We start from the raw sequence: 20770 nt of genomic DNA on the forward strand, positions 1-20770 counted from the left end.
AATTCAGGTTACTGTCCTCTACACATTTCAAAAATTACTCAAAATTTACATGCTTCTATTACCAAAACAAAAACAAACAAAAACCCCTGTGATGGGCAGGCCAATCTTCAGAGAGGGAGGGAGGTGCAAACTTGAAAATGAAAACTCCGCTTCAGTGCTCAATGGCCATCCTTGGGGGTCTCATCTGGGCACAGCCCTTCTTGTGGGGACTAGACAGTTCCCTGACAGAACCAAGCCCCCTGTCAGGTTGTCACCACGCATGGTGCTTGGCTCTATCCCTCTGTCCAACATCTAGATCTACTTTGTAACCAAGTTACCCATCAAATATGGATTACCTTAGTGTGACTGTGTTTAATGGGGCTAGAAGTGCAGGATGATAGAGTCTGTTCTGGAGATCAAAGGCAGAAGAAAAATTAGCCAACATGGCGTTCACGTCAAATCCTGGTTGTTTAATGAGGTCACATAGTTCTGATGGAATCCTTCCCACCTTCTCCCCATACCTACTCTCATAATTATAGTATAATGTAATAGAGTGGTGATTCTTACTTGTGGTTTTCCTCATCAACATTCTTAATCAAGGGGTTATCTATAAAGGTTACAATCTGTTTCAATGAATTCAGTATGAAACTATGGGCATTCTTATAGCCATGCCACAGTATCGTTACAGTGAACTCAGAGGTATACTCATGTGGTTTATAAACATAAATACAGTTCAGAAACCCACCCCTGCTTTTAGGAATAGAGTTTCAGTAGATGACAGACTTAATCATAATTTAATATCTCTTCCTATTGAGAGGGAGTTAGATCTCCATGTAGATTCGACCAGTGTAGTGGTGGTAAAGAAAATCTGTTTTTGATTCCAGTCAACTTGGTTTCAATTCTTGCTCTTCCATTAGCTATAGGATCTTAGATGAGCTACTTTATTTCTCCAGTCTTTAAATTCTTCATGTTCAACTGGGGATAACCATAGAACCAACCTTAAACTGCTCTTGCAAGGATTAATAGGTAATTATTTAAAGTGATGAGCTCAAGCCTGGCACATAGTAAACATTTGATATTATCTAGTTTTTGTTGATTACACAAACCATGAACTAGAGCAGTGATGGCGAACCTATGACACGCGTGTCAGAGGTGACACGCGAACTCATTTTTTTGGTTGATTTTTCTTTGTTAAATGGCATTTAAATATATAAAATAAATATCAAAACCATAATTCTTTGTTTTACGATGGTTGCAAATATAAAAAAAAATTTTCTATATGTGACACGGCACCAGAGTTAAGTTAGGGTTTTTCAAAATGCTGACATGCCGAGCTCAAAAGGTTCGCCATCACTGAACTAGAGATAGCAAGGTCAGGGTCCAAACACCATTCAGCTGGAATATTATATTCAGTTCTTTATTATCCATGCCAATGTTCCCTTCCACTGGTCCAGACAATTGACAGTTCTCTGTGCCTTTATTCTGTTAAAAAAAGTATGAACATTATCTCATTAAATTCCATGTCTCTTTGCGGTGTTAGTATCCTTTAGAAATTCCTGATTAGCCCTCCTATTTCCAGTTCTCTAAAGTGCTCTCTCAAGTCTGCACTCTAGGGAAGTGATAAGCAGGGAATAAGTGCCCCATAAGGCTGTTTCCCATCCATGCATGCACCTGACACCAAAGAGTCAAAGCTGATGGTCGGGCATCTTTATTTAAATGTGATAATTTAATAAAGTTGCAAGGGAAAAAAAGGCAAACCAAAGGCTTGGACTTAATTATTAAACAAAAGAGGACCTCTCCTTCAGCATTCTCCTTAGTTTTGCTCTTTTGATGGGAAGCGTTTTATTATTGACCTCTTTGAAAACGTAGCACTTGGACTCCTTATTTATTGACATAGCCATTACATTTTTGCATAGGTAAAGTAGGAGACTGACTTCATAAGACTCGAACTCTTAGAGCTCAGACTATCTCATAGACATGGCCTATTCCACAGGCCATTCCTTTGTAGACTAGGAAAACTTTCAAACAGGCATTATGTGTATGCAATTCATGCTGTGGAGCTAGCATGATTGATCTGTAAGTTATAGTGTATTTCCATGATATCTACATATCGGTTTCACAGGGCAAATAACATTGATTGTAGGACCATCAGAGGTGGGGAAATATTAATTTTCTGCCATCACAGTGTTTATAGAATATATTTTAACCATGGCAGTTAATGCATCCAAATCCATTTAATTAGATAAATAGACTACTTTGTGCTATTAGCATTTTCTCTTACTTGATTTTTTTTTTTTTTTTGTAGATGAATGGGGTATGTTTTAAAAAACATTCCCCTTGTTTTTCTAATGGCCTCAATTCACTTTTTTCAAGTCATAAGTGTAGTGTGATCTGTGTCTCAAAATGATTACATCAATTTAAGGCAGTTTATGAAGAGTGAATAATTTTTAGAAAATTATTTGTGCCTTCCCGGCAGATAAAATATTCTCTTACACATTTTGTGAGACCATGTCTTGCATTTTCTCTAAATATGCATTAGCAGTTTATTTCCTAATATGAGCAAAGAGGAGATTTCCTGCTGCTGCTTTTTTACTTCAACTTAGATTAGATTTATTCTTAAAGGAGCACGAAAGCAAATATACAGGCTTTTCAATCTGATTTTAAATAATTTAGAGTGGAACTTGGAACACAATATTTTCCCCATTGAAGGTCATTTCATACTGAAGTTTAATGTAGGTTTTAAAATTTCCGTTTAAAACTTGGGCCCAGGAGGGTGATGGTAAAGTGCGACATTTGCAAGATGTTTTCCGGTGGTGAAAAATGCATGAGAACATAACCCACACAGGACCAGTCAGGTAATTTTGAATGTAATTTTCTGTTAAGTTTTACTTGATTCAACTCAATACATGGTTTATACTTTACAAGTTTCTTAAAGAAAAGAATAGGTGGTCCATCATCTTTATTAATCCCTTTCCACTATGGATGTTGTTCCTTTTCTAGCTGCGGTTTAATGTCTAACTCATATTACTTTCAAGCTTTCTTCTCTTCCCTTATGTGCACATGTATACATGTATTTACATTTTAATTCATGTATTGATTTGGCTGCATCCCATGGGTCTTAAAATGTCATGTCCTCACTGCCACATATTTATTTATGAGTTTTCCATTTTGACTTTCTTTTTAACCTACATTGCTAAACTATTTAGTTTCCCTTTTATTCTTTATTTCTAATTTATTGTGTTGTGTTCAGAAAAAGCAACTGAATGTTTCTGTGATTTTGAATATTGAGATTTTCTTTGTGGCTAATCTGTGGTCATCTTTTGTCGGTGTTAAATGTGTTCTTGAAAAAAATATTAATATGTGTATTAGATTGAAATGTTAATTCTAATATGCAAGCCCACATATCCCTTACTTATTAGTTGTCTGCTTGCTTTGTTGATGTCTGAGCGATGTATGTCTCCCATTATCATCGTGGGTTTGTTAATTTCTCATTTTATTGCTATTAGCAGTTGTTTCATACATTTCATTGTTTTGTTAATCCTCACTAGAGGATTTTTTTCCCCCCAATTGCTTTTCAGACTGAGTGGAAAGGATGGAGGAGGGAGGGAGGGAGAGAGAGAGACACATTGATTGGTTGCCTCTAGAATGTGCCCTTACCCGGGGCTAGGTAGGGAGTGAATCAGCAACCCAGGTACGTGCCCTTGATCGGGAATTAAACCCGTGACCCTTTGGTTCATTCGCCACACTCTAATCACTGAGAAACACCGGCCAGCGCTGTTTCATTCATTTCAAAGCTACATTATTTGGCTCAAAGTAGTTTATGATGATTAAATTTGTTATTGGATTTTAATGTTGATTTTAATGAGATACAATAATCCATTTGTTTTGCATAGGCTGTCTTCCATCAATATTGCTGTAGTACATGATTTTGCAAAAATATTTATTTTTGCTATGTTTGGACTTACTTTTATTTTATGATTTTCACTTAACATTCTTTCCTATTGAGTACCCGCCTCCTTTAGCCTCTTACTTTTACCCTTTTCCCTCTTTTCCTTGCAATTGTTTCTTTTATTCCCTTTCCCCCCAAATTTGTTTGGAATTTGTACATCCTATTTATATTGCTCTAGGGATTAACATTTAAGAGTTTAGAAACATCTAAAACTTAAACAGGGTGTAGTTAATCAGTATCAGCAGTCAATCCACTGAATCTCAACATGCTTTATTTCTCCTATCCTACTGTTTCTTTCCTTCCTGCAATTCCCCCATCACTCCAGGTTCATCTTATATTGAGATAGCATGGAATTTTATATCTAGATTTTTTTATTAAATATTTTTAATGTTGACGTTATTGCAGTTGTTCCCAGAATAGGTGTCCCCCTGTTCACCCCTTTCTCCCACTTCACCTTTCCTTGGCTTTCACCAACCTATTGTCTATGTCCATGAGGTATGCATATATGTTCCTTAGCTAATCCCTTCACTTTCTTTATTCAGTTACCCCCCTTTCCGCCTCCCCTTGGGCACTGGCCAGTCCATTTCATTTTATCTAGACTTTTTTTGAAGGGGGTAAGATTGCAGCTTTTCCATCCCATTTGAGTAACTATCTTGAGTATAGTGTTCGTGATTCAGAATAATTTCTCTTTTCATTTTGAAAATATTGCTGAATTGTCTTTCTTCAGCCAGTGTTGTCTATAAAAATATTATGCTTGTTGGGTAAATTTTCTGTTTAGATGCAACCTGTCCCCAAAGTTATCTGGGAAAATTTTATTCGAACATTGAACTTAGTATGTTTTCACTTATGTCCATTCTTTTATTTATTGCCTATTAAATGTTTTATTTCATTAATTAAATATTTAATCTCTAATCTCTCTGAAGATGCTGTCATTTTTATTCAAAGTTATTTTTATCTTTGCAATGTCAACTCTTTTTACCAGGGTTTTAGTTGAGCTGCTCATTAAATTTTATGCTTCTCTTATTGATATTCCTGAAATGATTTGTGATCTTTGGCTGTATACTCATTTTTGTGTGTGAGAATTGCTGTCAGCATATTCAGTTTTCTGTAAATTGTCTCTTGTAATTGTATGTGAGAGGCAGGCATTACGGCTTGGGGATGTGGGCATGTCGTGTTTTCTCTAAGTATTTATTGGCTGCTTCCATCGTTGTTCAGCCCCTCTAGCCTGAGTACCACATTCTCAGCTGTCTCGTCTGTGCACATGTCCCTGCATTTTGCTTGGGAGGACACCTCATGCTCAGCTGTGTTGTTTAGTCTCATATTTACCTAGAGGCTCTTGCTTCTTTTATTTGTAATGGTCTTACATGTTGGATCTTTAAGTTTCCACAATATTTTCTCCAAAGTCTTGATCCTGATTACTTCTGTCTTTCAGAATTCCTCAAATTTTCACTTAGATATTGCTCTTCTTTTTTGTTTTATTTCCCATTCTTGTTTCTGGTTTATTATTTTTGAAACATATCTTTTCAGGCACTCATGGCATTTTAGATGGCAAGGAGGTAAGAGGCATGTGCTCAACTTGCCGCAGAATCCTTATAAATGGTAGGAGTCATATTCATTGTCAGGATGCTGTGTTGTTTCCTAAGTGTTCCGAGAGTAAGAATTGTGTTTTGTAAACTTTATGCAAGAAGTTATTTCTCTAAGCTTCTACAGTTGGTTACTTACAAAGTACCACAATCATTAACAACTTTTGACCAATTATATATGTACTTATAGCTATGATCAGATAATCCCTTTAAGATGTTTTTAATTCTCATGTAATTATCATTTTCTAATATGTTTTGGTATTACCCTTTTTAATAGTGCCATTAAAATAACAGGTCATTTGCTTCCATGGCGGACAGTGCTCTCTGGTGAGGGGCAGGAGTTGAGCACAGAAGTGATGAGATCTCTCTCTCTCTCTCTCAGCACTTCTAAGCTCATGATGGGGTAAACCAGTAGTCGGCAAACTCATTAGTCAGCAGAGCCAAATATCACCACTACAACGATTGAAATTTCTTTTGAGAGCCAAATTTTTTAAACTTAAACTATATAGGTAAGTACATTGTTATTAACTTAATTAGGATACTCCTCAGGCTTAGAAAGAGCCACACTCAAGGGGCCAAAGAGCTGCATGTGGCTCGAGAGCTGCAGTTTGCCGACCAAGGGGGTAAACCATTTCTTATTGAAGAGCTATTTTGTTACAGCTAAACCTTAAGGATTGATTTCTGAAGATATAAGAGAGTTCCTTTTGTATTATTAGTGAACCTGAAAGATACATCTGATTATCTGTTTGCATTGTCACTGACAGGTATTGCAGGAGTAACTTTATATGCCTGAATTTTGTACAGTCATGATTTACAACAGGGTTCAGATAGTAACTCTTTCAGCTTTGTTGGCCTTATGATCTTGGTTGTAACTACAACTCTGTTGTAGCTTGAAAGTCATAGCACAATATATAAATGAGTGGATGACTGTGTCCCAATAAACTTTATGGACACTAAATTTGATTTTTAATATTCACATGCTGTAACATTTTATTTTTGTTTTGATCCTCCTCTGTTAAAAAATTTAAAAACCTTTCTAAGCTTATGGGACATATGAAAACAGGTGGTGGGTGGGATTTGCCAGCCCTAATTTAGAAGATTATATAATGACATGGAAAATAGTCATAATAGTGGAAAAAAAGGCAGGTTACAAGATAGTGTAATCCCATTTATGTAAAAAAGCAATATTCGGTATGCAGATAGCATTGGAAGAAGAGATATCAAAATTTGCCTTAGCTGGTTTGGCTCAGCAGATATAGCATCAGACTGCATACTGAAGGGTAATGGATTAGATTCCAGTTAAGGGCAGTTAAAAAAAAGAGAAAGAAATCTTAATGGTGATTTTCTCTGGGTGGTTAGATTATGGGTTAATCTAAACTTCTGTACTGTTCATTTGTATATTTGGAGTTTTATACCCTGAATATCTATGTTGTTGTTTTTTTAAATAAGCATTGCTTTTCAAAAATAAGCATCAGAAAAACATTATTTAAAAAGTGACAGAGGATCTGTATATTTTTAGCAGAATTGGGTTATTTATTGTTAATTAGTTTGTTACAATCTGCTTTGTTTACCCTCTGCTCCATTTTCAGCCTACAAGTCCCAAATTTGGAAAAGCTGACTCGTACGAAAAACTGGAAAAACTAGGGGAAGGATCTTATGCTACAGTATACAAAGGGAAAAGCAAGTAAGTGCATTAGTTTCTGAATATTTCACATGTAAAATCTACCTGCTCTCTTAATACTAAGTCACACTATATGTAAGTAATTTTCATTTAATAGATAATAAATTCCCCCCTTAGGCTTCTTTTTCTGTTCTTTTAACAAGTGTAAAAGTCAGTAGAATTGTCTTTTCCCTGCTAACAGTTTTGCGGACTTGCCCAATTTATCTTTCCTGTCCCCCGCCCCCATCGTTGTTTTCTTTTTCCCTCATTGGAGTTGGAACCCTTGGATGAGAAGTCATTTCCAGGTGAATCATACAATTAATTTCTCATGGAGGTTTAGTATTTGCTTAAGAGTAAGAGTACTGGTTTGACAAAGCCAAATGTATTGGCCATTCCTGACATCTTTTAAAAGGAGCTTTTACCCCATCTTTCAGAAATTACTTAAAAATACTGCATACTCTTCCTCCCCTGACTCCTACCTGTCTTCTTTGACATTAAGCCATCTATATTTTCACAAAGAGAAACCACTCTTCTGCCTTTTGTCCTCTCCCCCGTACTATGCTGGGTTAGGGCACAGATTTGGATCCTCAGCAAGGTTACCCCTACACGTTTCTGATGTGGTTAGGAGCACGGAGTTACTGTATTTGGAGGCCTGTGGCTCGTAGAAAATGACACTATTTTTGAAATAACTGTAGGGGACACAAGCTTTGTTTTATCTTAATCACATTACTAAGTGATGTTGAAAAATAATTTTCTAAATTATTCCCACTTTTGTCTCCTTTTAAGTCATTATAAAAATTAGTAAATTTTAAGCTAAGTAATTAAAAAGATAGAAAAGAAAATTATCTGAAGTATCATTTTAAACATGTAATTGGAAATTATGCTGATTTGGGTGGTTTCTGGCTTTCATGGAATGTGTTCTTATTCCTTTGGTCATTATTTTTTGAGTTAAGAAGGTGATGGGATACCTGATAAAGAAAGATACATGTAAGAAAGGAAGTGCAGAAGTGCTGAAAGTCAAAAATACTGGTATAAATTTTGAGGTCTTAGATATTTGAAAAAACAAAGGTTGTTTTTTTACGTTAAGGAAAAATAAACATGGGGAATGCAAAAGAAAACAACATAGATGGCCGTTAATGACTTAACAGTGTTGCCTCAGCATTGCAGAATGTTAGGTAATGGTCTAAATCAGGGTTGGGGAACCTTCTTTCTGCCAAGAGCCATTTGGATATTTATACATCGTTTGCAGTCCATACAAAATTATCAACTTAAAAAGTAGCCTGCTATATTTGGTCAAACATTTAATTAACTCACCTCTAATGCCTTGGCAACAGGCCAAATGACTTCACAGGCCTTATACAGCTTGAGGGCCAGACGTTCCTCACTCCTGGTCTAAATGGTTGAGCTAATTTCAGTAGGGTTTGTGTCCCAAATTTTAAATATTTTCCTAAAGAAAAATAGTTAGTACCCTACTGTATAAAAAAGTACTTGTACATTTAATGTTAATAGCATGAAGATGACTACATTAGGTTAAGCAATTATGTTCAATATAATCTGGTATGTGCATTGTCTTGTTTACTCCTCACAATTCCATATATGATTAGGTCATATTGCTATCATCTCCATTTGTCCAGGAAACTGTGCTTAGAGAGTTTCAGCCACTTGTCCCAAGTCCATACAGGTGGTTAGTGGCAATACTTGTTTTGGCTCATATCTATTGGGTTTGAAGCCATTATTTTCCTAACCATTACACTGTACCGCTTCCACAGTGTAAGGCCTTCCTTGGAAAGAGTTGATCCTTGTTGAATATTCCAGATGGTTCTCACATATGCTCTGACTTGGTTTAATCAGAATCAAACAGAAGCAAACATGCAATTTCATTATAAGGAAACAAACCAATCATTTTGAAGTGCCCTCCCACAAAAGATGTGCTCGGCTGATTTCCAAATGTAAGCCAGTAACTCTATTAAATGTTTAACTTTAAGATTGATGTCACAGTCTTGGGGATGGGTGAGAAATCCTCCATTTATTATGCCTGAATAAAAGGAAGACTGCCTTTTAAGTACCTGCAGTCTTTGAGAAGGATGGCTCTGGACAGTTAATACTTCTCACTCCAGCAGGTCTAAATGTATCTTGTCAGCATTTCTCAAGCTGTTTCAAGCCTGTTGGTCACATGTGGCATTTAATTTCCTCTAGCTGGAGATCAAAGCCATTGACCACTGGCCTCCTTTAAGACATGACAGGCGGCCTGTGTTTGCTTTAAGGTGGCAAGGTCAGGCCAATGGACCCTAGTTGTATGTGCCATCTAGCAAGACGTGAGAGCTGCCTTTGGTTGGTGTATCCCCTGAAGTGCTACGTGGTTTAAAGAGCCGGCTGCATGTTGGAATTCCTGTTGCAGCATTCCTGACCACCCTCACATAAATGTCTGCAGCCCTGCCTCCGTCTTTAAACATTGTCCTTAGCATCTTCTCTAAGAGCAGCTGTTAGTATCTTTGACTAAAGCTGCCTGGCATTTGTAGAGATCTCACTGATTGTTGGTTTGAGAACATTTTACATATGTTAATTTACACGTGTCACGTTTGGATCTACCTTGAACCTCATGACATTAGTCTGCTAGGGCTGCAGAAACAAAGCACCACAAACTGGATGGCTTAAACAAGATCTTTATTCTGTTACAGTTCTGGGGGCCAGGGTCTAAGAACAAGGCGTTGGCAGAGTGCCCCTTTCTGAGGGTTGGTTCTGTAAGGGAGACTGTTCCCTGCCTCTCTCCTAGCCTCTGCGGTGTGCTGGCAATTGCATTGCTGGCTTGTAGGTGCATCACCCTGGTCTCTGCCTTCATGTTCACATGGTGTGCTCCCTGTGTGCCTCTGTCTCTACATCCAAATTTCTCCTTTTTCTGAGGACTCGAATCACATTGCATGACCTCATTTTAACTTGATTACCTCTGTAAAGACCCTGTTTCCACATAAGGTCACATTGTGAGGCATGAGGGGCTAGAACATCAACACATCTCTTTTGAAGGACACACTTCTATTCATAACACTTATGAATTTCAGACCTCAGTAATTTGGCATTGTGTTTCTGACATGGTTTTCTTGTCCTACTTATAATATGTATTAGCTGTCTTTTATTTCATGTTTCTTCTTTAAACAATATAAGCGAAGGATATACCCTCCAACAAGAGGTTTGTGTAATTGTTGATTTTGGTGTAGTAGTTGCTGTTAGCCAGAATTTAGACACTTGAGAAGGAATAGGAAGGCTTTTTATTATTCTTAAATTAGGGTCACATAGGTTGGGGAGTTGATCGAGATTCCTATACTGTGCAAAACCCCTTGGTAATGAGTTTGGTTCTAAAGATTATGGTGGATTAACTGCAACCATATCAATATACAACACTCAAAAATAAGTTTTTTTAGAAAAAGCTTTAAACTTTTCATACTTTCATATCTGAGTAGAGTTTTTTTCTAAACATTTTCTCCAGCTTCATAATTATTTTTTTGTGCATGTGTGTGTTTGTGTTTGGGGCAGGGAAGCAATTTATTATCACTGACTGCTAATCTCTATCCTGGTTTAGTTTCCTTATTATGTTCTCTCTTCTAAATCCCTTTCACATTTAATGTAGGATTTAAAAAGATCATGCACTGCATACTTCACATTTTAAAACATGTGGCATTTTAAAATGTCTTTAATTCAGCCTGTTGAAGTTTTTACCTCTCAGTTTCCCAGGGACGTTTGACTATCAAAACACGTGTGAACATTTTCTGAGCTTATTCAACTGATGATGAGTGTTTATTATGTTACTTTTATGCCTTTTCTATGCCGTGGGTGAAAAATAGGTATCTTAGATGTGGATTCTGCTGTCAGGAACTTAACAGTCATGAAGGGAGGTGGCCCACATACATAAATAAGTCTATAAAGTTGGAATGTGATATATCCTGTAAAAGCTAGAATGCAGTAAGAAAGACCAGGTAAAATGGTGTGGGGTTTCAAAAGCAAGGAAGAGAGGATGGTGTCGATTAAAGTGTTTTAACTATGTTCTCTCCAGTGGTATTTGACTTCACAGAGTCATTTGCTTTTTTTAAAAGTTTTATTTTTAAACTATAGTTTGCATTCACCATTATTTTGTATTAGTTTCAGATGTACAGCATGGCAGACAATCATATACTTTACAGTGTTCCCAGTATTTCAAGTACCCACCTGGCACCATACATAGTTATTACAACATTGTTGACTATATTCCCTATGCTTTATTTTACATCCCCATGTATTTTATAACTACCTATTAGTACATCTAATTCCTTCACCTTTTTCACCCAGCCCCCCAAGCCTTTTCCCCTCTGGCATCCATCAGTCTTTTCTCTGTATGCATAAGTCTTTTTATTTTGTTTGTTTATTTTGTTCTATAGATTCCACATATAAGTGAAATTGCATGGTACTTGTCTTATTTCACTTAACATAATGCCCAGTTAATCGCTCCCTACCCACCCACAACCCCCACCTTTCCTCTGAAATTTGTCAGTCTGTTCCATGCTTCTGTGTCTCTGGATCTAGCAAACTGGTACCTTTTGTTTGTTGTGTGAATTTTGATTAAGCAAAGGTGTTGTGTTTAAATGTTAAAGTGGAATTGGCTTTAAGCCTTACAATTGGGAAGGGTTAGTGGGTTGTTAACATGTGAGCACCTATGAATGTATGAGCATGATAGATAAAAACTACAATCACCAGCCACCTCAATTCCCAAACTTGAGATGCAATGGGACCCATCTGCTCCAGTGCCCTGGGATCTGTTGGTGGAACACACCCACGCCCCTCTGTGCCTAAGTCCCCCAGGTTTCTGCATCCCATGGTGAGACACCACGGACCTTTACTCTTGCCTGGGACAGGGTCCTCTCTTCTTCTTCCTACTTTATCTAGGGGAGTGGGAGGCTGAAGCTGCTTGCTTTTCATTTTCTCATACTTCTAGTGTCATTTAGATAAAGAGAAACCTTGCTTTTTTGTTCCATCTCTGTAATTAAAGTATTGGACTTACTCTGACAAAGCCATTCAACTGATACTGGCGATACTGGTTTCTGGTCATTTTTTTTTCTTATCTTCAGTTTCTGTTGAGGTGAAGACACAAAACTTTACTCCTGCAGGAGCCTGCTAAACGCAGAAGTCTGCCCACAGTGGCTTGTGCCAACCCTAAGTTGTTACCTCAAAGGTGAATAAGAACAGAGGAGGAATTTCCTCACTTTATGTAACACAAGACTTATGTGATTGAAAGTGCCAATCTTCTTTTAGCATTTCATTCTGCCAGTCTGTGCTGAATTATTGAACTCGAATGAAATGACCTCATAAATGGAGAGACTAAACCCAAGCCAAGACTGAAATATACTAAATACATTTCAAAGAGCTCTTCAAAGCCCCTGGAGAAATAGCAGGAAGAAATGCTGTTAATTAAAACAAGCAGCAGTCAAGAGGAAGAGAGCGGCAGTTAACCGCTTTTTCAGAATATGTGAGATTAGAGAGGTGGCTTTTACTGCTCGCCCTGAAGGTCAACTCCATTGCAACACTATCAAGAGTTGGAAGAATTCTAAAAGTCATAAATGCCCAGATGGAAAACACTGGACTCCTACTTCACTGAAGTTTCAGTCTTAAGTGCTGACACTTATATATTCTGTAAAAGCTAGAATACAGCATAAGGGGACTGTTATGCTGACTTCCAGTGTCCTGAGAGGTTACTATCCGCAAATGGGAACTCTGTACAAAGGAGAGGCAGATCTGATTGCTTTGTATGAGCTGCTGCAGGATGCTCCCGAGGCCCTCTCTCTGTTTCTCTTTAGGCTGCGTTGATTTCTTTTAGACTTTGGGTCCATGGGCCAAAACTTGTTATCGCAGCTCACTTCTAAGATCAAGCCTGTATCCGCATTATTAGTCACAGGGTACGAAAATGGCAGCATAGTATGACAATCAAATCAGCAGTAAGTGGTGCAATTTAATGCACAAAATACATGACAACATAGAAAAGAAATTGGATAAAGAAGCTAATGGAGTAAATGGATTTTGCTCCAGGTGATTTTCAGATCTGGTGCTCCTTGTGTATAGGTAAAGTTGAAAAAGTAGAGTTCTAATTCTTACTAGGCCAAGGAGGATAGTAGCTCACCCACCGATATTTGCTAATTTTATTTTTAAAAACCAGAAAGTCTATTGAAATAGCAGATCCAACCCTGACTTCCTTTAGACTTTAGTGAAGGAATGCGAGGCATGAGGGTCTGGTTCATCAGTACAGCTGGTCTCACTTAGTTTGCAGCGGATAAACAAACAATGCCTAATCTTTCTGACAAAAGTGACAATGAGGATATTGTTTAGGGAAGAGGCATGATTTCAATTATTAGACAAAACTGTACAGGGATAGCTTTCCTGTTAGACAATGTTTAAATGTATCGGCCTCTGTTAGTTATTTTTGTTATTAGGGTTCTTTGAACATTTGATTAGGAGCCACTCAAAAATAATCAGTGATATTTACTGTCTTCAAAATTGAGGTCATATATCAGCTATGCCCAACTGGTGAAAATGGGGGCATTCTTTGCCTAGTGGAAGAAATATTTGAAAGAAGTAGTGTGGAAATTTCCAATTATCATAATGTCAGGGCTCCTAGAATCTCTCCCATAGTTCAGGTTGAATAGTTTTTGAGGAGGACTAGAGGAAGGATATGATGATAAAATTGGTTTCACCTTAAAGCATACCCACATTCCTGAGTTGTTTTATTATTATCATCATCCTTTTAGTTTAAACCAGGATGCTAGGGAATTAGCATCTTTTTAGTCTAAACCAGTGGTTCTCAACTGATTCTCAGTCTTTCTCCCCAGGTTACATTTGATGATATCTGGAAACACGTTTGGTTTTCACAGCGTAGGGAGAGGTGGTTTTGTTACAGGCATCTAGAGAGGCCGGGGATGCTGTTGAACCACCCCACAAATGAACAGGACAACCTTCTGCAACAGAGAATTATTTATCCCCAAGTGTCATAGTACCAAGGTTGAGAAACCCTTGTCTAGACAAGGGCTGCCTGAAGGCAGTGTTTATTTAAAAGAGCTCTTTTCTTTAGCGGTATTTACTAAGCCCCTATGGTACTCTGCGTGCGAGGCCAGCCAGTGGACATGTAGTGCGGAACAAAACTGAGTTCCTCTTCTCATGAAGCCATCATATTGTTGGAGAGGCAAAAATTAATCAAGATGGTATACATATTTGTAATTTTAAATTGCATAAAAGAAAAAAGATATATGAGAAAGAATTAAGACAGAGAGTGGTGGATCACATCTATTTGCAGGAGAGTTGGTTGGACAATAGATATACTTGTGATGGATGGAAAATAGAAGCCTTGCTTCAAAGGCGATAATTATGCTTAGATCTGAAGGAGGAGACGTGACCAACCAGGTACAGAATAGGGACAAAAGTGTTTCAGGCCGGACCCTGAGAAGAGCTTGGTAGGTTCTGCAGACTCGGAGAGCCCCAGTGGGGTTAGGGATGTGTTCAGGGAGATTTGTATGAATTGAGTTTTGAGAACCTGGCAAGGCCTTGGGGATCATCCTAGGAATGCTCTGCTTATACATTACTGCAAAATGAACCACCCCAAAACAACACGGTCATTCAATTTGCTGCAGTTGGGGAAGGTCTGGGCAGGAGGGGTTTGGTTCTGTTCCACGTATCATTTCGTGCATCTTGTCTGGGATAGGAAGGATCCATTGCCAACATGGTTCACACACATGGCTGGAAAGCCGGAGCTGGCTTTTCCCATGGTTTGGACTTCCTAATAGCCTTTTGTCTCAAAATGAACATTCCCTGACACAGGAAGTAAGATGTCTGCCTTCAGCTCCAACATGTAAAGAGCTTGGGAGTTGTTGCTTCTATCCTTACAAAGAAAAACAGCTGGGCAACCTGAAAAATCAACAAGTTTTCTTCAATTCATCAAAGAACAGAGGTCATAAGGAAACCCTATGCTAGATTCTGAAGAGACAGACACGTTGAGGTAGACATAGCCATCATTTCCTTACCTGGACCACAAGCTGCTGGAGCCGTAACTGGTAGGAATGCTGAAATAGCCATTTTGATCAGCTGCTGGAGACTGAGTGGGGACTAATGTGAGGGTGAAAGCTCGGGGGCTGCAGCTGTAGCCCAAGCCCCCACATTTTTGCAGACTTTGCCTCCAGGAACCCCACAAGGTTCTCACAGTGAAGATCATGAAAAGAAGATCTGTTTGTGGCTCTGGCAGTGGGAGGGGGAGAGTAATTTTTTCCTAAGAAGATATAACATTTCTTCATGTGTATGCACCTAACAATAGAATGTTAAACTATGTGAGACGAAAACTGATAAGAACAGGAATGAGAAATGGACAAATCAAATATTGTCATTGGAGACGTCAGTACCCCTTTGTCAGCAATAGATAGATCCCTCAAGCAGAAAGATCACTAAGGAATAGATGACCAGGGAAGCTGTCGATCGATATTTTAAGGCCTGTGCCCAGAACTGGAAGTGTCACTTTCACCTACTTTATGGATCAAGTATTTGAAGAGACCAGATTCCAGGGTAGGGGACATACGATGCACCAGGAGTGTCAAAGAATTTTGGGCCTATGTTAATTATTATTATGAAACCCCAACCAGTGATGTTTTGGAACATGGATGACGCTCAACCAACTGAGCCACTCCGGCCGGTGGGGAGCATGTTTAAAATCTCACAATAGAGATTGAATTTCATTCTAGTCTGGAATTAAATCTTTGTTGTCAGTTGTGCACAGAATTCTTCAGTTATCTTTTGTGACCGCTTACTCTTGACCCCTTTTTGAGTTAACCTCACTAGGTTTTAGATGACATTCTTGAGAAGGGCCAAGACTGGGTTTGGAGTAAGGCGCTTTGTGCTTTATGTCCTGGTTTGCCTGCGACAGTCCTGGTTTATGCTTTGGTCTTTGTGTAATTATGAGTAATTCTTCTTTTTACTAATTCAGTGTCCCCATTTAGATGATAAATTATATGCTCACCTTACTTACATAATGCTTTATTCTTTTAGAAACTTGAAAAAAACATTTTGCCAAAACACAAAATTTGATTAAAATATTTTATTCTGGGATTCATAAGAAGCAAGCATTAATTAGAATGAATCTTTGGGGAGCTTTTTGAACTGTTTGTAATTACCATTGAACCTCTCTTGCAGATTTGTCCATTTAAAATGTTTCATGGCTGGTTCATGAGCTTTAAGTACAGTACGTGCTCTTGGGCAGCAAGCAAAGTATGGAGACTAGACTTCATGCTTTTTGTGCAAAAGCAACCGATCAGTCTAAAACTCAAATAACCAACCTAGATCCCTTACGACTCATAACATAAATGACAGGCTCAGAGTCATTTAAGGTAGTTGAAATACTGGAAATTTGAAGCCAGAATGAATGAGTAAACTGGGATTTGGGTGAAATCAGGTGCTGTTAGAATTCCAAGCTAATAGGTTGTAGCATCAATGAGTATTAGTCACATGTGTACAGTCTGTTTAGCACTGATGTATACAAAAGAAGTATACTATACTAGTAGGAATAATTATAATAACGGAGAGAAGGCATGTTGCTGAAAATCTAGGACTACAAATTGCATAGTGTAATCAAGTACAAGATTGGATTGTGGACACTGTTGACTGGAGACAGTTTTGAGGAATACGAGATCCTGGTAGGCCAGGACCAGAAAAGACACAGAGTGGGGCTTGATCTGATTCTTCCCCTAAGGATGCGTGGGTTGCCCCGGGAATTCAGCGTGTTAGTTGTCTCATAGTTGGGCTCAGGTGATACCTGCTTGTGTCACTAAAATCTGAAAATGGAAGAGAAAACACAAGCTCAGTGGCTTGTATCCAGAAAAATATCTGAGCTTAAAAAAACAACAATCTCAGACAGAAAGGAAATTATTCTAAAGATTTCAGGCATGAGGCATTTTTCATGCTTAATGGTTGATTCAAGAAAACAGACATCTCTTTCCCTGTATAAACAAATTCTTTGAAAAATTAAAAGATAACTCAGTTTGTAGTTCAAAATGGTCCTTTTGGGATTGCTGTGTTTTTAACTGTCTCTGTTTTCAGGGATTTAGATCAGTGGTCCCACAGATCCACCCGCATTGTCTGAGCCGAGGGGAAATTGTAAACATTAGATGCTTTGGTTAATAGTTGAAAGCCCTGTTGTAACTCAGCAGAGAATAAGGTAGAAGGCAATCCTAATTGGCCTGATGGGTGACACGAGAGTGAATTCGGAAGCAGCCTAGCAGCCACCACAGGTTACCTACCGACTAAAAAGCCCCTGAGGAAGCTGAAAGGGAACCGAAGGCTTTTATTGTGCCTCTGATCAAACCTCCTAGGAGAACGAAGAGGGAAATGGAGATACTGAGAAACCAAATATATGTTACAGAGGAGCCCTATTGGGGATCCCAGAGGAAGCTGAATTCCTAATGAGAAGGCAATGGACTAGGTAAAACAGAGTCACACTGTTCTCTTTCTTTTCTTTTTTTTTTTTTGCTTCATGTTCCTGGGAAAGTTTCAATGTTAAGCTCTGGAGAGTTGTGGGCACCTATGACTATGCCCAAAGTAAAGCATAGCGGATTATTAAATTAAAATTAAATATATCTGATCTCTGGGTGAAGTAGATGAAATACCAGAAGGCAAGTATTTAGAGTTGGACAAAGCCTCGAGGAACCAAGGAAGATCAGAGGGACTGCCAGAGAGGTAACAAGGAAACCAGGCAAATGCCAAGGAAGGGAGAGTTGCGGAAGGGTGTGCATGAGGTCAAGTATTCAGCAAGGTCAAATCAGATGAGTCTCGAGAGAATCCATTCCAATTAGGAAGGTTTTTCTTAAATATGTGTAGGGGATCGGTGGGGAAAGAGACCTACTTGATTTAGATCGAAGAGAGAGAGAGAAAGGGAGGTGAAAAAATGGAGGCTGAAATGCAAGATATTAGTTTGAGGAATGAGGCAGGGAAGGAAAGAACAAGAAGAAAGACAAGCATTTGTTGTTTTGGTTTTAAACTAAGTAGGAAGGAATTGAGTATGGCATAGATTATAACAAAGGAGCCAGTAAATAGGGAGAGAGGAAATGGTTAAGAAAACACTTGAAGTACACAGTCTTGATGAAGAAGCCTGAGGGGCTGTTTCTTCTGTCACTTGAACTTTGTTCTGTATGTTGCACATATTTGGTCTCACCTTTTCTTGTGCTGATAATACCAGCTTCATCTCATTTAGGACTTAGACGTATAAGAATAGTATCCTTCTTAATTCTTCCTTCTCTTTTTATTTGTGTTCTTTAAAAATTCAGATACTTCATTGAACTCTGTGTAGAGCATTGGTTTCTTTTCTTGGACCTTTTGACTCCATTGATATATTAGTTGTGATTTTTAACAACAATATCGATTTTTGTAAATCTTTTCTTTCTCCTGGTGCTACCTTTCTCTTTACAATTTAAGGTTATGAAATAAAGTTGATATTTAGAGAACACTGGGTTAAGCTTCATTTTTTCACCTATAAGAATAGGGCTAATAATAAGAATTGATTTCATATAGCTGTGAGGAGTATATATAACTGAATATATGAGAGTTTAGAACATCATCTTACATATAGTACATGGTAAGTGAATTTCAGGTACTACTTTTTTATTTGTTTCTAATAACAATCCTAGAAAAGCTTTGAAATAAGACTGTTTCTCCCACTTTACAGATTAAGAAACTGAGGCCCATAATGTAGTTTGCCCATGATCACATAGCTAAGTGGCAGAGTTCCAAGATTCAGGCCCTGTCATGTCCAACTAGAGAGCTGAGTTCCAATTTTTATCTCCTTTTATGTTTTTGGGAAAAATTTTGAAATCTGCTTTCTTAAATTCTATTCTAACTCGACCTTTGTTAGTGATTGACCCTGGGGGTACATACTAGTTTCTCCCATGATTCTCATATCTTCCTTTGTGCCAGTGTGTAATTTCCTTTAGTTATTTATCATTTGTATACTCTGCTGTTCTAGGCAGCTGCACAGTGACATCATCATAGTAATTTCCCACTTATTTTACCCAAGTGGTTTGTGGCTTTCCCTACAGTAGGTGCCTGCTTGAAATAGAACACTCACTGTTCCTCTTTCCCCTCTGTCAGATACATTTATTTTGGATAAGGTTTTCCATTCCATTGCTGCCTTCTTATTGTGAACCTCAGCCCAAGATTTGATGGCACTCATTTCTCTTACTATCTTTTTATTCTACTCATATGGCAAACATAACTCCTGATCTGCCAGCACCTTTACAACCCTTTTATCGGTCTCATAAATAGTGGAGAAACTAATACCTAACATTATAGCAAGAACAGTACCTTAAAAAAGTAAATTTTTTTCAAAGAATTTTTCAGTTTGTTTTTTTCAGTGAATCAGAAATTCATCACCTTTGAGCCCCCACCCAAAGTATATTCCCACCCCTAACTGTGCATGTAGTTAAGCATTCAGAATTTAATTAAGAGGAAAAAATGATTGTCTCTACTTGTTATGCTATTTGGAAGTCTTGCCAAAATTTCATAGTCTTTGTTTTTATTTTAAGCAACTTCCTTATGTATTTTGTGTCAAAGCACATACATTTATATTGATTGTATATATTTATTCACACAAACTTTTATTTTTATTTTTTTGTTGGAGTATAATGGATTTTTAAATTTTTTTTTATTGATTAAGTTATTACATATGTGTCCTTATCCCCACATTCCCCCATCCCCCCCACTCATGCCCCCCCCCTCCCCCCGCCCCCGTTGTCTGTGTCCATTGGTTAGGCCTATATGCTTGCATATAAGTCCTTTGGTTGATCTCTTCTCCTTACCCCCACCCTCCCCTACCTTCCCTCTGAGGTTTGACAGTCTGATCAATGCTTATCTGTCTGTGGATCTATTTTTGTTCATCAGTTTATGTTGTTCATTATATTCCACAAATGAGTGAGATCATGTGATATTTACCTTTCTCTGACTGGCTTATTTCACTTGGCATAATGCTCTCCCGTTCCATCCATGCTGCTGCAAATGGTAAGAATTCTTTCTTTTTTATAGCAGCATAGTATTCCATTGTGTAGATGTACCACAGTTTTGTTTTTTAAAATCTTTATTGTTTAGATTATTACAGTTGTTCCTCTTCCCCCCCCCCCATAGCTCCCCTCCACCAGGTTCCCACCCCACCCTCTGCCCTTACCCCCTCTCCCCACTGCCCTCATCCATAGGTGTATGATTTTTGTCCAGTCTCTTCCCACACCCCCACACCCCTTTCCCCCTGAGAATTGTCAGTCCACTTCCTTTCTATGCCCCTGATTCTATTATATTCACCAGTTTATTTTGTTCATCAGATTTTTTATTCATTTGGTTTTTAGATTCACTTGTTGATAGATATGTATTTGTTGTTCATAATTTGTATCTTTACCTTTTTCTTCTTTTTCCTCTTCTTAAAGGATACCTTTCAGCATTTCATATAATACTGGTTTGGTGGTGGTGGACTCCTTTAGCTTTTTCTTATCTGTGAAGCTCTTTATCTGACCTTCAATTCTGAATGATAGCTTTGCTAGGTAAAGTAATCTTGGTTGTAGGTTCTTGCTA

The 20770-nt window shown here is 38.1% G+C and overlaps 1 protein-coding gene across 2 annotated transcripts in view; it reads left to right on the top strand.

Moving 5' to 3' along the window:
* Window positions 1–20770, top strand: part of CDK14 (cyclin dependent kinase 14) — a 526114-nt gene that overhangs the window by 129465 nt on the left and 375879 nt on the right. For both annotated transcript variants that reach the window (XM_081102330.1, XM_081102331.1), the window contains one exon: window positions 7101–7195. In XM_081102330.1, the coding sequence (XP_080958456.1) occupies window positions 7101–7195 (95 nt within the window). The remainder of the gene's footprint in view (window positions 1–7100; window positions 7196–20770) is intronic.

Source organism: Myotis nattereri (genome assembly GCF_964212035.1).
Source record: "Myotis nattereri genome assembly, chromosome: 11".
Taxonomy (NCBI): domain Eukaryota; kingdom Metazoa; phylum Chordata; class Mammalia; order Chiroptera; family Vespertilionidae; genus Myotis; species Myotis nattereri.